Source organism: Macrotis lagotis, chromosome 8 (genome assembly GCF_037893015.1).
Source record: "Macrotis lagotis isolate mMagLag1 chromosome 8, bilby.v1.9.chrom.fasta, whole genome shotgun sequence".
NCBI lineage: Eukaryota > Metazoa > Chordata > Mammalia > Peramelemorphia > Peramelidae > Macrotis > Macrotis lagotis.
The window spans coordinates 134,124,634-134,142,428 of NC_133665.1; the positions used below are offsets into that span (position 1 = coordinate 134,124,634).

The 17,795-nt window shown below is 43.4% G+C and overlaps 1 protein-coding gene across 2 annotated transcripts in view; it reads left to right on the top strand.

Annotated features, from left to right (window-relative positions):
* The window catches only part of RUVBL1 (RuvB like AAA ATPase 1), a 28,405-nt gene extending 12,636 nt beyond the window's left edge, over nucleotides 1-15,769 (top strand). For both annotated transcript variants that reach the window (XM_074198419.1, XM_074198420.1), the window contains exons 5-11: nucleotides 1,830-1,919; nucleotides 2,943-3,092; nucleotides 4,195-4,258; nucleotides 5,686-5,884; nucleotides 10,499-10,601; nucleotides 14,065-14,156; nucleotides 15,356-15,769. In XM_074198419.1, the coding sequence (XP_074054520.1) occupies nucleotides 1,830-1,919; nucleotides 2,943-3,092; nucleotides 4,195-4,258; nucleotides 5,686-5,884; nucleotides 10,499-10,601; nucleotides 14,065-14,156; nucleotides 15,356-15,515 (858 nt within the window). In that variant the 3' untranslated portion in view covers nucleotides 15,516-15,769. The remainder of the gene's footprint in view (nucleotides 1-1,829; nucleotides 1,920-2,942; nucleotides 3,093-4,194; nucleotides 4,259-5,685; nucleotides 5,885-10,498; nucleotides 10,602-14,064; nucleotides 14,157-15,355) is intronic.
* The last annotated feature ends 2,026 nt before the right edge of the window (nucleotides 15,770-17,795 follow it).

Below are 17,795 nucleotides of genomic sequence, written 5' to 3' on the forward strand. Positions count from 1 at the left end.
AATCCTTTTGTGTCCTTAGACTGCCTGGTCCCTCTTTATTCTTGACTGCCTTCCTCCTGATCAGAGCTGTTTAATTCCTTGGGCAGTCCAGGTGAGTCTGGGCACTGCTTTCAGAATCATGTTTCTAAGTGAAGAAAGAGCTAGTTTGGTTCAAAGTTAGTGAATATAAAGACATCATATTTTTCCCCCATCTGAGTTCATATTCCCTCTGAAATCTGTCCCTCAAGCCCAGATTTTTTTCTGATGCAGTTCTTCAGATGTGCTCTGATCTGGGGAAAGTGTGGAAGGATTGTCACTGACTCCTAAGGGCTTTTTTCCTCTCTTAAAAGGTAGTCTAGGATCTTATTAACTTTTTTGATTGCAGCATCACATTTCTGACTCAGATTAAGCTTGCTGTCTGTCAACTAAAGACTCCCAGATCTTTTTCTGATTAAACTACTGGTTAATCCTACTTCTCCATCAAATATTTGAAGTTGATTCTTTGAATCCAAGTGTAAGACTTTACATTTATTAATAATAAGCCTGAAGAGGTTGGAAGGTTTCCCTCTCTTCAGGTTATTTTTAACTTTCAGAAAATAATTAAGGAAGGGGCAGCTAGATAGCGTAGTGGATAGAGCACCAATCCTGGAGTCAGGAGGACCCGAGTCCAAATCCGACCTCAGACACTTACTAAGTACCTAGCTGTGTGACCTTGGGCAAGTCACTTAACCCCATTGCCTTGCAAAAGAACCTGAAAAATAATAATAAATAATTAAGGAGAAAAGTGTATATACTATAATATTATGGAATGAGCACTGGGAAATCGGGCTACTAGCTTAAACTGCCACTTTTTCCCCTTGTGACTTTGGAGCAAGTCATTCTTTTCTCTTCAGCCTCAGTTTACTTCTTTGTTCAGTGAAGAGATGACTTAATACTCTTTAATATTCCTTCAGGCCCTCATAGTCTGGAATTTTTGGTGTGTCACTTTTAGTCACAAGTAGTTTGTCCTTGTTGAGCAAGATCTGAAAGGTACTTTATTTTATTTTTATTTTTATTTTTTTGCAAGGCAATGGGGTCAAGTGGCTTGCCCAAGGCCACACAGCTAGGTAATTATTCAGTGTCTGAGGCCGGATTTGAACTCGGGTACCCCTGACTCCAGGACCGGTGCTCTATTCACTGTGCCACTTAGCCGCTCCAGAAAGGTATTTTAATCTTCTAAAGAAAGTCTGTCCTTAAGCAACCTTCACTGACCCTCAAAATGGCCAGATAGAAAAGAGTGGAGAAGTTGGAAGGAATGATTGGACTCTGAGATGACCATGAGTATGTGTATACGTGCCCAGTGACCAGCATGGCTAAGCTGCCTGGCCAGAGAGAATTTGCTCAGGCTTTTTCATCAGTCCAGTTTTAGATCGTATGACAGGTGGCCTTTACGGCACACCCTTTCAAAGAGAGCTAACTTCTGAACAGGTCCCAGGCCAAGCTATGATTTTCTGCCAACTTTTAAGTCATCCTCTCAATAATTTTAAGTTTTCTCAAATCCAAAGAAAGATGTTATTTTGCTCTCATGAGACATCTGGCTCCAGCTCTTTACTCAGAGCTCTCCAAAGATTCTTCTCTTCTAAAAAAAATCTTGGGTGGTTAGGTGGCGCAGGGGATAGAGCACCTGCCCTGGAGTCAGGGGTACCCGAGTTCAAATCCGGCCTCAGACACTTAACAATTAACCTAGCTGTGTGGCCTTGGGCAAGCCACTTAACCCCAATGCCTTGCAAAAACCTAAAAAAAAAATCTTGAGCATTGAATTTCTAGTGCTTTTAATCTTTTAATGCTACTATTCTGGTTCTTGAATTTAGCTGGACCCCAGCATCTTTGAAAGTTTGCAGAAAGAGCGAGTGGAGGCTGGAGACGTGATATACATAGAAGCAAACAGTGGTGCAGTGAAGGTAACCGTTGGAGAAGGTCCTGGTTGGGAGGGTGGTGGCACGCCAGCATCCCTTTTCCCTTTAACAAAATTGGTTCATATGTTTGTCATAGGTGGCTAAGGAGCAGGGGTTATTTTTTTCCTCCCTGCTCTTGTTTTTGAATCAGGACAGGATGGTGGAAATGATACCAGATGTAGAGTCAGGAGCCAGGTTCAACTTCTAACTCTCTAAGTCACTGAGTGTCCAGACCTCAGTTTACTCTCTGTTTGTAAAGTGAAGAGGTTGACTAGTAGGATCTTTGAGGCTGCTTCCCTTCTCACCAGAAATGCCTACAGGACTGGGATCCAGGGGGGTGAGAAGACAGACTGACTCCCCCGATGGCACCTCCAGAGGGAATAAAAGTTACTTTCCTTTTCTGTAGCCCTTTGACCTTAGCAGGATCAAAACATTTCTTTAAAAATAAATAAATAAGATGTAAAACAGGTTTAGAGAATTGAGGTTGGGAAACCAAAACAACTTTAGTCATTCTAGAATTGAAATGTGCAGTGCATTTAATCTTCTTTTTATCTCTTTGGTATTTTCTTCCCAAGATATATGCATGGGGAAGGGAAGACTGCATTAGTTGGCATTCTTTTCCTATCTGATTTTAAATGTACTGTACAGTGTTACTTGCTCTTTAATGGATGAGCATAATACTTCGTATCATACAATAAATCATCCACCTACAAAAGAGTCTGAACAGTTCCCTCAGTCTCCAGTTAATCTGTTGGATTTGTCCTTTATCAGGAATTGCATACAGTTAAAAGAAAAGGAGGGGAAAAGATTCTAAGTAGGGAAAATATCAGGTGTTTTTCAACAGGGTTTTTGAGCCTGGTGATCAGTAGATAGGGGGCTTCTCTTGCCAACAGGGGAGCGGGGCGTAGTCTGGGTTGTTAGGACTGTAATTGTGAACTGAGGCCTTTATCTCTGGCAGCTGTGTGTCATTCAGGGACTTGGCAGGGAAGCTCACTTGATCCTTCTCTCCTCTATCTCCCTTTTCTACAGAGGCAAGGCAGGTGTGATACCTATGCTACTGAATTTGACCTTGAAGCAGAAGAATATGTTCCCTTGCCAAAGGGCGATGTGCACAAAAAAAAGGAAATTATTCAGGATGTGACCCTTCATGACTTGGATGTGGCCAATGCTAGGCCCCAGGTACTGACCCATAACTTTAGCAAGTCATCAGAGTCTGGAAATGGATTGTCATCTGATCTTAGCTACTTGGAAGAGAGAAGACCTTTTCGGTCAGGAGTGTGCTCAGCAATTAGTATTGACAGGAGTCGGAGGAATACCTTTGTTCTTATTCAAATACTATAGTAATAAAAGTTTTACCAGCTAGAAGAGTGATGCATTTCCAAACTAGCTGGTGTCTTTTCTGTACCTGCTCTAGATGTACTATTGTCTCTGTGGAAGTCTTGTGATTCTTTACAATGCTGCTCCGTATCAATAGTATTTCTATGCAGATTCTGTATATACTGTAATTCATGTCTCCTGAAGGTGCACTATATCATGCTAGTAGATGGAATTAATGGTTCAGATAGGAGTTGAACTTAGTGATTTCTAAGGTTCCTTTTCAATTCCAAAATTCTTTACCTTGGTGAATACTGCTTGAGATTATGTCTGTATTAAGTTATTTAACTTGAAATTTGATTTAGCATGTTATCTCTAAGCCTTTGAGTCTAAACCTAAGTAATATCTAATGATTGTGAGAGAACAATGTCCAGTCCTCTCTCCTTTGAAGCTTCATGAGAAAACTTTAATTTGGAGAGATTTAGGTGATTTGCCCCAGATCATACAGCTTGTAGGGTGGTGCTCTGTGGGATCCCTGTGTGGGTTAAAAATGAATTTACTGTAGTGGAACCAGGACCTCCCATTCCTCTGTCAGATAAGGCCTCTGCTAGCTCTTGGTGCATTTCTATCCTTTGATATATACCTACCACAGATTTGGGCACCCCCTGCAAAATCCCTTTCTCCTTCAGAGTGGATTGTGCTGCCTTTTCCTCTGTCATGAATAGGAATGCATCTGGCAGGAGAGTGGAGGGATGGATTTTGTGGTTATTAAATGTGCTGCTCTACTTAGACCTGGGGAACAGTGATCATGTTAGAGAAGGGAGAAGAAGCTTCCCGGCTTGGAGAGGCAGTGGGCCTGAAAAGACAGGCCATTCTGGGGCAGCCAATGCTGGAGAGCACAGAGCCCAGGTTGGGAAACTGAGATGGCTGACTGCTCATTACTGTCTGCCTTTGTCATCCTGTGTAGGGTGGGCAAGACATCCTTTCCATGATGGGTCAGTTAATGAAGCCAAAGAAGACTGAAATCACAGGTACTTAACTTACTTTTTATTCCATTTTGAATGTCATAATGTTCTTGAATGTTTTTAAAAGGTGACTGTAAGAACTAAAGTTCCATAGCATCCCAAAATTTTTAGTGTTCCCTAAAATCCTGTAATTAGTTGGGGCTTTAACTTTGACTGTCCAGGGTTTGGTTTTGTGTAGAAAACCATGAACTCCCTCTGCCTGACAAACACAAGGCAGTGGGGAGTGAGTTATCCTTGGACAAGGAAGACCTGGGGTCAAGTTTTGCTTTTCACATACTCATTGTGTGACTGTGGGTAGTAAATCATTTAACTCTCAGTGCCCAAGTATGAATTACAGATGATTCATTTGTCTGCATTGGTGAGAGTGTGACTTCTAGGAATTCTATACATTAATGAAATCACAAGTCTAACTCTCCATCCCCAAAATACCCCATTAGCAACTTACAGTTGAATAGTAATGAGCATAGAGCTTCCTAAATTTACCAAATGCTTTCTCCTTCGTTATCTTGTTTGACTTTAATAGAAACCATGTGAGGGAGCTGGCTGTAGTATTATCCCCAATCTACAAATGAGGAAAACTGAGTCTCAGAGAAATAAAATTACTTTCTCCATGGTCACACACATTCTGCCATTCGTGTCAGGATCAAGACTCAGAGCCATGTCTTCTGATTTCCTCACCCAGCTCTTGTCCCACCAAACTGCCTTCTCTGTACTCCTTTGAGTTTTTTTTTCTATTTACCTTTGACTGGGGTTTAGTTAATATCTTGACAAATGAAAATGTCACATATTGTTGTTTTCTTAAATATTTGCATTTGCTTTTTATTTTAAATTAATTTTGCCAGGGAAGGAGTGAGTAGAGGAGGTAAATTGGGGAGAATCTGAGACCTGTCTATCAGAATATCATAGAAGCTCTAGGCCTACTGTCCTGTCTGTTTGACCCTCTGGGCAGTTTTCTTTATCTTCATCTGTTTTACTGCACAGTGATGCGTCATTGGCATGCTCTGATATGGTGGAATAGTTCTTGTTGATACCAGCTGATTGGAAAATAAAACTGTATTAAGACTTGTGACCTTAGGTAGGTCGCTTAGCTTTTCTGAGTCTTCATCCAAGTTCTGAAAGCTGGACCTTCCTATAAGATGATGGATAGTAAATCTACTGTATCTTATTTTCAAGTTTAGGGCCTAACATTGAAAGCTGTTTGAATTGGGCCAAGTTTGGACATAGCATGGATTTCTCTAGTTCTGTATTGAATGCAATCCATTTCTGCCTCTTCTGCTCACTCCCTGTGGGACTGGGCCGGGGGGGGGGGGGGCAGCTGTTGAACCCCTGCACCCTCGGCTGCTTCAGCTGTAAACTGCACAGCAGATCAGCTTCCCAGGCCTCCTCTGAGCTCCAGACACAGGAGGAGACATGGGCTTTCTTCTCTCTCCTAGACAAGCTTCGAGGGGAGATCAACAAGGTAGTCAACAAGTACATTGACCAAGGTGTAGCGGAGCTGGTTCCTGGCGTGCTTTTTGTAGATGAGGTGCACATGTTGGACATTGAGTGCTTCACTTACCTGCACCGGGCCTTGGAGTCTTCCATTGCCCCCATCGTCATCTTTGCTTCCAACCGGGGCAACTGTGTCATCAGGTATGGTTCCTTTCCCAGGCTGGAGAATGGAAACCCTTAGGTAGGAGGGACATGTGGTCTTCTGACCTGAGGGCTATAACCATAGCAGACATGCTGGGACCTCTTCCCTTTAGAATCTTCTCTCCCTTCTCCCTCCCTTCTCCCTCCCTCCTCCACAAAAAAAAAAAAAAAAAAAAAAATAGCCTCTTTGCTTTACAGTTAGCTTATTTTGGGCCCAAAATGGGATTCCCCAGCTCAGTTCCTCCACTTTGTTCACCAGACTTGGCTCCAGATAACTCTTGGCTTTATCCAAAAACCAAACGCCCTCATGAGGGATGAAATGAGATTCAAAGGATGTATTGGCTCTGAAGACAGTTCCTAATACTCTGAGAATTGGCAGCATCTTTGAAGTTAGTGGGTAGCCTCCTGAGAGGGTTAATTTTTTGAAGGAGAAAATATACATTTGAAGATATAAGGTCTGATGTTCCATGGTCCTTTATAGTCACATGGCAGATCCTTGTAGTGCTTGTCATGACAGGACCAGACTCACTACAGGTGTCAAATTGGAGTGTTTCCTTATAACCAGCTCATTGTGGAAAGACAGCAGCCTTTCCTGGCTCTGGGAAGAAAGGTAGCTTCTTGCCAGCTTGTGAGAGTCCTGGGCAGAAAACAGGCCTGCCAGCCTTGCAGCATTTGGAACCCTGGGAGATTATCCTGGTAGCTTAATGACTGTGCTCACTCACTCTCCCTCTCTTTCTCTCTCCTCCTTTCCTTTCTCTTGCTCCTCTCTTTCTCCTTTTCTCTCTCTTTATCCTTCTTTTTCTCTCTTCCTCTCTCTTTCTCCACACATACTCACAAACACACAGTGTCTATTATGGGTAATGCAGTACTACTGTCCAGTTTGTATTTCCGTTTTCACAGGCTGAATCGAGAGTGCCATCTACTGGAGATTATGATGGATGAAGTTTCAAAAGCATGCACTGTTTTATTTAGAATATCCTTCAGACCTTGCTGATTCAAAGTACTATATATAGTTGTCTGGCCATGATTACTTGAAATGGAGTGTCTTTATTAGGAGTGGTCATATCCTACCTGAGAAAAGTCTTGGGCTTTTGATGCCCCACAGTATGCAGAACACTGGTGTCAACCCTTGAAGGATTTGTGTTGAGGAATATTGAGTCGAGACTGTGCTGTAGCTCTTGGGCTGCATGAATCATATTATATTAGTTCTTTTTTGTTTGTTTTGGTTTTTGTAAGGCACTGGGGTTAAGTGACTTGCCCAAGGCCACACAGCTAGGTAATTATTAAGTGTCTGAGACCGGATTTGAACCAAGGTACTCCTGACTCCAAGGCCGGTGCTTTATCCACTGCGCCACCTAGCCACACCGCTATGTTGGTTCTTGAAGAAATCTTCAAGATGTCTAGATTGAGCCCTTCCTTTTACAAGCAGCGAATTGAAGCTAGAGAAGTTACTGACCCATTCTGGTTCACATGGTGAATCAGTGAAAGAATCTGGAACTGATTCTGTTGGACCTTTGGAGATGCCAGGGGAAAAGCGACGGACTTGTTGCTGGAGAAAGTCATTAGCCAGTAGAGATGGACTTTTGACAATGTAGATAGATAGGGTTGGGGATCGTGAGAAGCACAGTGATTCCTTGTGTACCTTTCTCCGAAGAGTTCATTGCTGATCTTTCCCTGCAAGCTCTCAGAGGGTAGCAGATGGGCAATAGGGAAGCTGCCAAAGGAGAGTCAAACCCTGGTGGTATTCTTTCTCTTAGAAGTACTCCAATATTCCTCCTGTGTCATATCTGGAGAAGTTTTAGAGGCCTTTAGATCATTGTAACCATTCTCTTTTTTACAAATAGAGAAATAGTTCCAGAAAAGTGATGCATTTTAAACAGGGTCACAAGGTCCTTTCCTCTTTGAGTGGGGTGAGACTGGCCTCCAGCTAGAACCCTCTATCTTACTAGAGGATGGTTCAGATCTCTAGGAAGCTGGGTTCCCTTGTACGCACCTAGGCCTTGTCTCAGTCCTTATTGCTACTCACAGATGAGGACGTCTCCATATGACCGAGTCCTAACTAATTGTACATCAAGGGCAGACACCAGAACTGGGACATGCCCATGGGCAATGAGGTTCAGACTGGGGGGCATCTTCCAGCCCCCATTGGGAATCAGGTTCTGTTAGACATGTCAGCAGCCATAAAGAAACACCAGTGGTGTGATGAGAAGTCATGATGAGAAGCCAAGAGCTCCATGGCCAGTGTGTAGTGGGTGCAGCCGTCAAGCCTGCCCAGAGATGCAGGCATTGACCTCAAAGTCTAATCAGAGAATAAAGCAGGCTATTGAGGAAAGAACATTGGTGCCCGGGATACCTGGGTTCTAGTCAGTTTTCATCCTGCCCCCCTTGTAGTTTGTGTTATTTGGGACAAGTCATCTCCTCCCAGATGCCCTGCCAGCCCCACGAGTTTGTTTTTCAGATTCAGGAACTCTGCCCTATAAAGTGCTTTGTAAATATGGCATAAACCTGAACTGTCTAGAGCTATAATTTCCTTGTTTCTAAAATGAGCTGCTTTAAAGCTTAATGGTCTTTCAAGTTTCTTCTGCTTCTAATAGTGAGCATTTTCTGTGTCCTCCAAGGATCCTTTCAGCAATTTTTCCAGGTTTCTCAACAGAAAGTTGTGGGCTGCAGTTTGTCATAAAGGCTTTAGACGTGGGCCAGCAACTATTTCTCTAGGATGGTTTAAATTTCGCTTTGACCTATAAATCTGGGTAGGTGGGTAACTGGGCCTGGTGTTAGGAGGACTTGTTTTCATGAGTTCACATCTGGCTTCAGACACTTAGTAGCTGTGTGACCCTGGATAAATCACTTAATTCTGCCTCAGTCTCCTCATTTGTAAAATGAGCTGGAAAAGGGAACAGCAAAGCACTCCAGTATTTTTGCCAAGAAAACCCCATATGGGGTCACCAAGAGTCAGACACTACTGAAACAGCTGAACAACAACAACAGAAAGATGTCTAGATAATTTGAATAAATATACCAGTGATGTCTCCCTATTACGATTATTATTAGTATCATTTGGAGGGCTGCCATTTATTGCCCCTTATGTTATTGGAGGGAAAATTAACACAAACTTAAAATTCATCCTTCAGTTTGTGGTTGTCCTTCATGAATGACATTCTGTATTAGTGGACTGTATTGTTTTAATTGATGAATAACAGCTGACAACACCTAAGCGTAGAAGAAGAAACCATTTAGGGAATTATGAACCCACTATTTTTTTCCTGACTGGCATCAGAACAGTGAAATATTTTAGATCCTATATTCTCTAGTCGTGAGCAAAATTTATATATTTTTTTAGGCAAAATATTAGTCACCAACCTCTCTTGAATTGCTGTGAATTTCATGGATCAACGTGCCTTGGATTGGTCACCATGCTGGCCAACTGGCTGAATAGTTTTGGCACTTATATTTTTTTAGGCAAAATATTAGTCACCAACCTCTCTTGAATTGCTGTGAATTTTCATGAATTAAGGTGTCTTGGTTTGGCCACCCTGCTGACCAACTGGCTGGGTAGTTTTTGGCATTATTTCCTTCTCTGGACCTGAGTTTCTCCTCTCTGACATGGGAAACTTGGATAATAACCCACGATCCTCTGCGTTTCAGTCCTTGAACTTTTTGTCACTAGCATGTTACACATCAAACACATATATGCTTTTACGTCCTATGACAGCACTGAGAAAAGAGCCCATACCATTTGCATTTTTAGATTATGGTGTTTATTTCAAAGATGCTTATATTTTCCAAATTGACTCTTGTTGAGGGGTTACTTGTTGCTTGATTTCCCATGCCTTACGATGAGGCCTGACTGTTTTGTACTTGCTATCAAAGTTCTAGTTAAGTGTTTGACCTTTAGGCTTTAGACCGGGTTTTAGGGAAGAACACGATAGGGGATTGGTGGAGTCTGGTGAAAGGATAACTCAGCAGAAGAGTTGGGAGCCACCTCTGGAGCCTTAGGAGAGGTCTGTGCCACAGCCACACACACAGTGATGTCCATTGTGTGATATTATGGGAAGAGCCAGAAGCCTTGTGTTTGGTCTTCAGTGGCTACTAGACAGGAACCTCCACTCCCTGGGCCTTGGTCTCTTCATCCGATTTTTCCCCCTCTTTCTAACCACCCTGCGTTTATTTATTTTGTGCTTCTTCTTTCTGTATGCTGTCTCCCCCAGAAGATGTGGACTCCTAGGAGCAGTGGCTCATATTGTTCTGTCTTCAGGTCCTCCCACCCAGCACCCGCCTCATTCTTCTTAGTCAAATTAATCATAACAAGGGTTAGAGGGAGATGGGGGTTCTGTACCCACCTGGACCCCAGGGCCTGGTACAGAGTTAACTTATTAGCTGATAGTGGCTCAAAAACCTCAGCATCCCCAGTAGTCAGAGGGTCTCCTTGTCCCTGTGCAGGAATGGGACAGTCCCCTCACCTACACACAAAGAATAAGTCTTAGTAGTTTATCTCTTGATCTTGAAACAGTGTCTGTTTAGTGGGAACACCTTAGATTAGGTTTGCAACATCCAAACTTTTCTGAAGGGACTTGAATGCCATAATTATTAACTCTTGGTAAATGCCTTTTCCAGGGGTACTGAGGATGTGATCTCTCCTCATGGAATTCCCCTCGACCTTCTGGACCGAGTGATGATCATCCGCACCATGCTGTATACCCCACAAGAAATGAAACAGGTGATGTGCATTGAACTTGGGGTCCCAGAGCCCTTGGCCCTAGGGCTCATGAGGTGTGCCTTTGCAGGACAACTTTCCCCACCTCAGTTTCCTTCCCTATTAGTTGAGAAATGTAAAACTCATCTTTAAGGTTCCTTGTAGCTCTTAACCTCCCAGAAAGAGACAGCTTCAAATTTCACAGAGACCAACTAGAAATCTTCTCTTTTGGATCGGTCATGACTTAGGGCCTCTACGAACCACTCATGCAGTTTTGTAGGGCAGTAAACAGGTTAGTCCATTTGTCTCAGATGTTGCCCTCAGAGGTGTGGGCTTCACTGGGCAGAGCGGTGCAGCTTCCCAGGCTCCCCCTGAAACTACTACTGTCCAACCGATCTCGGAACCTCTCTGTCAGCAATACGGTGGTGTCTCTGTGGGTGTGCCTCAATGAAGAGACCTTCCCTGGCACCTCCTTGGCCCAGCTTTGGTCTAAGCCTTGAGCGTCCATTATGATTCTTCTTGTCAAAGATGACTCCTTGTTAGAGTCTCAGTGCTGTGGGATGACCCAGTCTGGGGGCGGGGTGGGGGTGGCAGAGGGCCTTGTAGACTGCTGTTAGTGATATATAGGAGATGGTGCAAAGGGAGGAGGGGACTTCTGGGAGAAAAGCCTCTCCTTGGGACTGTGGGGTTTGGGGAGTTTTTGCCCCAGAATCTAAGATACTTTGAAAGTGTGTTTTAATGTTGAAGCCTTGAAAGGTTTGATGAGTGTATTCAGTAACAAAGCATATGGTCTTCAAAGAGTTGTTTCCTGCCCTGCTCTGAAAACAGACTTGGGCCAGTGCGGCCCCACTGGTTTTCCACCTCTGCCTTAGGCTCCGTCCGGAGCTTGGGCATGCTCCTTGGTTCCATAGGGTGATTTAAAGATGACACAGCTGCTTGCACTTTGAATTGCTTTTCTGCCTTTGGTTAAAGTCATAACCTTAATGCTATTTTAACATGGGAGGTTTTTGTTATTAAATATAACTTGTGTACTCTACTATCAAGTTGGACACCCTCATAAACTATCCCTGTAGGTTATTAAATGATTAAAGATCTAATTTATGAACTGTCCATTTTGAACAGTTTAGAACAAGAGCTCTGGTGATTGCTATGACCTGCTTAGGAGAAGGCAGTGGCAGAGGGCACGCTAGGGACACTTCTGTAGCCGAACTGCAGCCTGAGCGCATTTCCCAGAAGGCAGGTGCAGAACATTGCCTTCATTAGGCTATGAATTAAATAAAGTCACTTCATCTTTAAAGAAAACCCTAATGGGACTTTTCTCCTTGGCAGAGAACCTGAAAGGATTTGAGTCCAGTTTTGACACATTGTAAAAGCATATTTGGAGCAGGAGCCAAAAAATTACAGCTTCCTTTCATTTAATTCCATTTAACCATAGACCTAAATTTGTATGTTCACATGCACCTCCACTTGAACACAAGAGCTCTCTAGCAACAGACCAGACCCATCACTTTATCATTTCTGACACAATGCCTGTGGAAAATTCCACTGTCAATTGATTGAACAAAAAGATAGTGATCTAATATCCAAATTCCATTCTCCAACTTCACTTCTGGCAGGATTGAGTCCCAGGTGTGTGAATCCTACAATGTGAGTGCTTCCTTCTGTTGTTGAGATGAATAGTTCATAACAGTCTCATCATTTGATAGTTTGAAATTGGGACTTGAGGTTGTGTCGAGGGCATCGTGTGAATATGAACTTGGTTTGTCAGGAGTAACTGTTTCTAAGCTTTCAGTTACACAAGATGGAATGTCCTTAGGGCTTTGGGTTTGTTTTTAAGTATGTTCCTTCCAGGCTGCCTTTTTTGCTTATCATTCTTTTCTTTCAGAAATTAATGAGCCCCCAAATCTCATCATATAATCCTTTATTGGGCTTCTTATGTAGGGCATCCCCCTCCATATGTCTGAGAATCCATATTCAGTTGATAATTGGATGGAGCAGTGTGATATAATAGGAAGAATCCCGACTAAGAACAGAAGACCTGGATCCAAAATCATACTTCTGCAGTTTACTGGTCGGGGTGTCTGGGTCAATTATTTGTCCTCTCTGAACCTGGGGTACTCAGATACACAATGAGAATGGAAGGACTTGGGGTGGGGGGCCTGCAACCTGTTTTTTGTAATATCCCTTTATGTTTTTAGATAACAGGCTGGGGAAGTAGTGTCATTGTCCCCTTAGACATATTCAGGAAGCTGAGGTTTAGACTGAGACTCTCAAAAGAGTATGGACAACTGAGAATGGAGCCCAGGTCTTAGTCCCAGGCCGGTGTTCCTTCCCCTCCAGAGATGATGCTTGTTGGATGAAGTGTGATCCACTCAGTCAGCCCCAAACACGTCCTTCACATCCTCTGGCAAAACTCTTTTTTTTCTTCTAGAACAACTTCAGAGCAGGGCCACCTTTCTGAGGTTCATTCTTTCCCAGTTTCCTTGCCTGTAGCCCTAGGTGCGTTTTTATGTCTTTAATTTAAACAAGGGCTTCTTGATATCTTGTTTACGAAGCTGCCAAAGTGAAAAATACCTGTATTATATGAGGCTGGAAGTTCCAGAGTTATCTCTGCAGTCCAACACACACCATCATTATCCAGGCTGCCCCTTATCACTCAGCTGGTAATGCCGTCGCCGACGTCGGGCTGGCTCCTGGTGCCACTTTTGTAACTGCTTCATACTCTCCAGCTTGTTGGAGATATCGTCAGCTCCAACTTCACAAAGATCTTCAGCCTGGAACAAGTTAAGGCTCTGCTTGATAGATTAGATTTCTCAGGGTGATGTTAAAATGGTAGGTGAAGCTTTGAAAGTAACTTTTTGATTTATTTTACCATCTTATTTATCAAGAGTAAAAAATGTGTACTGTGTTCACAGTGCTGGGAGGCTGTGGCGCCTGTGATTTAGAGGAAGCGGCATGGTGGGGTACGTCCTAAAAGGGTTTCAGTGCCTCTGAGTCTCTGCGAATTAAGACATGTCCTGCCCTTAAATACTTCAAAAGATCATTGATTGCTATCATCGTACACACAGTTTGAACATCTTCTTTATCCTCGATGGAGTCATGAGTTGTGGCTGAAAGAATTCATAGCCAAGTGGCTATTCTTGTGTGGAAAAAATCTTTATACACTTGTGCCAGTTGTCTGTTGCCAGTCCTCTAGATCTTCCCAAGCTTGTGGCCATTACCCAGTGGTCTGTGACTGTGTGCTGGCCCAGCTTTGGAGGACGAAGAGTCCTCTTCATGCTGCAGTGGAATATTGACATAAACTGCAAACAGACATACAAGGGACAGAAGGTCCTTCTCAGCCTCCTCTGAATGTGGAAAAACCCAGTCTTTCAGCTTCTTAGAAGTTAAGAACAAGCTTTTATTGCAAGAAATGCTCAGTGAGGGATATTTGAAAGCATTGGAATAGAACTAAACATTGTTGACTCCTTCTTTTCTTTTGTAATAGATAATAAAAATCAGAGCCCAGACAGAAGGGATTAACATCAGTGAGGAAGCATTGAACCACCTGGGAGAAATTGGTACCAAAACCACATTAAGGTAAGCCGAGTCTCATGTTGTTAGTCAAAATTTGGATTTTTTTCTGGGTGTTAAGTATGTAGTGAACAAGGTTGGACAAGCTGGGTGTTTGTCCTTACCATTTTCCCAGGGGAACATGGATAGTCAGCTGCTGCCCTAGAAGTTTAGGATGTTGGCATTCTTTGTCTGACTTTGTTTCTCCTTTGCCTTAAGCCATTCAGTGACTCTACTGACCTTGCTGAATCAGGTCCATTGCCCTGCTTGACCTGACTGCATCTGCTTGAACAAGTCCTCTAAATTTGATGTGAAATGGCAGGAAGTAGCTGGGTGCCGATGACCCTGGCCTCACCCAGACCAACACCTTTCATTGGAGAATTTACATTTTTGTTTGCCAGTTAGAACTCTCAACTCTCCCTGGGTGTAGATTAGGACGGACACCATCTTTCCTCTTAGGGATAGTTTTATGGAGGGCCATTTTTCAGGAAATGAGTTAGATGTCATTGCTTTGTGAGAGAAGATCTCCTGTTTTTCAGTGAGACTCTAAAAATTGTGCCAATTTGCCAAACAGCTCCAAAGAGCTCAGGGCCCTTCACTTCTCTGCCCTCCTGGTTTGTTTTTTGTTTTGTTTTGTCGTGGAGTGACCAGTGACTCTATAGGGTAGTGGCTGAGAAGGCAGGCAGGTGATTGTTGGATTTATTTACATCATCTAGTAGTGGTTTTAAAGTTGTTGAGCTAGTGACATTTCTCTCTGGCCTGCTCTTATCTCCCCTTTCAGGCCTCTTCTCCAGACAATCTCTTCCTAGTCCACTCTGTCCTATTCCAAGGAGAAGTGGCTTTTAGATCCCTGTCTGTCAGCTACTTCCCACTAAGATGCTGGTTAAGATGTTCCTCGCACGAGTTTTAAAATTTTCAGGGGAAATATTTAGAGGACAAAAAAAAGACTTGAGAGCTAATAAAAAAGGATGTAATGGTGACATACCAGATCCCAGCACAAATGGGAGGAAGAGACAGAGCATGTTGCCAGGAAGAGAAGCCTGCTGTTGACAGGACCCTTGGGTTGATCAGCCTCTTTCTGACCCAGGGGTCTGCCCCTTGGTCCTTCAGACAAGTTTCAGATCATTTCTATGAAAGACTTCAAGCCCGAGTGTGTCTGTTTGGACTGGGAGTGGGCATGGGAGTCACTCTGATTTTTGTCTTCTGTTCCTCCCTGCTTGCCATAGATACTCGGTGCAGCTCCTGACCCCTGCCAACCTGCTGGCCAAGATCAATGGGAAGGACAGTATCGAGAAGGAGCATGTGGAGGAAATTAATGAACTCTTCTATGATGCCAAGTCTTCAGCCAAAATCCTAGCGGATCAACAAGATAAATACATGAAGTGAAATGATCGTGCATTTTAACCCTTTTGAGTTGAAATGGAAAGGCACCGAGATTGTGTGCCTGGCCTGCTAAAACAGCAAAGATGTGAGGATGGATACTTTGGGCGCAGAGAAACTCGGAACTTACTGTCTGTGTTCTATTAGTTGTATTATCAGTTTTGTGTGAAACGATTAATTTAAAATTATCACATCTTCTCCCATAATTGCTGTGTTTCAAACCTCACCTAGAATATCTTCTAATAAATCTTTTTAGTTTATTTTGGTTAAATTGCTTTTCTCTATGCAGAAAAAGATCTCTGGTCTTTTCATCCCTCAGTTGAAAAGGATAGAGAAGGTGCTTCCTTTTGGAAGTAGCACAGACCATGATCAAGCGTATCCAAAAACAGGCCCTCCTAAGCTAGTTGGTTTGGGTGGAGGTTATTCTCCCTGTGACACTGGACCACCTGCCAGCACTCACTGTCCTTTGAGAAATTGGCCTCCTCCCTCCCTTTTCTGATCTCATACTCTCCAGCATTACTATTACCCAGCTCTGACATGCATCCCTAGACAATACTTGTTGGTTGGTTTTAATTTTCTATTTGTCCTCATTGCCTTGGCCAGATGGGCATTAGCCTCATTTCCAGACCTAGACACCAACAGTTTTATGAATTGCCTTAATCCTAGTGCATTTATAATCTTCCATAATTAGAGACATTCCACCCCCAAACCAGGGAGAACACTGTTGAGGGGGTCATCTCAGGGTTTCCAGTGAAGGTTGCCTTCACTTGGACTGGGGGAGCTTGCTCTCTGCTCCAGTGCCCCGGTCCCTGGAGATGTGAGGCCTGTGTCTGCTGCGTGACCTTGCATTGGCAACCCTGCCACCCCTGAGCTTTGGAGTTGTTGTATGAGAATCCCTTCTCTTGGCCCTCCTGCCTCAGAGGTCACTGAAGAAAGTGTCTTCTAAGACATAAAAATGAAGGGGCAGCTAGGTGGCACAGTGGATAGGGTACTGGACTTGAGGTCAGGAGTACCTGAGTTCAAATCCAGCCTCAGACACTTAATGATTAGCTAGCTGTGTGGCCTTGGGCAAGCCACTTAACCCCAATGCCTTGAGGAAAAAAAAAACAAACAAAATGTGAATGTGTTTTCAAAGAGGAAAGTTGAAAGCTCACTGCTTCATTTCCAAAAGGAAATTTACCTTTAAGAATGGGTGAAATAAACCCAAGTACCTATGACAAAGTATTCCTAAAGGTGATCAGAGAGGTTCAGGTTTGGGAAGGGAATGTCCTACCTCTCTCATGGATCTAGAACTGTTCTTGGAGCTTTTAAAAAAAAATCAAATGTCACCTAAGTGTTGAATCTTGGCGCTGAAAGGACGTAATCTGAGGTACCCCCTTCATTTCACAGATGAGGAAATTGATCTCAGAAAGGGGACAGGATTGAACTCAGGGCCATGTCACTGTTTGACTTCAGAAGCAGGACTAAATCAGGGGCTTCCCAATTATTAGACCCAAGCCCTTTCTGTTGCTCCATATCTTCCTGGCAATTAGCCTTCCCTAATCATGGTTCAGATCCTACTTAAAGCCTTTCAAAGAACCATCTCCAGCCAACACCCAAAATATCAAATGTCTCCGTTGAGATGAAATGTTTTTCCAGTCAATAGAGTGATGTCCCACAGAGTTATTTGGTGTCAAAAACAATAGTCATATCTTCCTGACAAAAGGCAGCAGGGTTGCTCCAAGCTGTTCCCGAAACTCTGGTTATTTCCAATCATCAATAAGGTTGACAGCAGGTGCACCCTGCTGGGTGGCGGCCTGCACTCAGATGCGGGGCATCTTGGTTTTGGACATGGAAGAAGGTTGTATTATTTTAATTTTTTTTCTCTCTGTTTCCCAGGAGGGCCTGTGATTATTACATTAATCTTCCAGGAGAAGTTTTTACGACCGATTCCTTGCAGACTATGAGAAGTTTCTCCATCCATTACCAGGAGGGAAACAGACCCCGGTGGGGAGGAAAATATTTGTTACATCTTATCAGGATGACACGTAATCTAACAACAATTACAGCAGACCCATATTTTGTACTATTTCAGCGCCCCTGTGAAAAATCGTTCTAATATTAAAGCTGGACCGAATGGGGGGAGGTGGAGAGAAAGCGGCTGAATGTTCGAAGCTCTGGGGCCCCAGATCTCCTTTCAGGCATCACCAAAAGCCCGTTTGGGAGCTGAGGTAGGCAGGCGTAGGCACATAAATCCCAGCTACGTGTCTTCTATGCAAATGTGACACAATATAGATGTATGCTGGG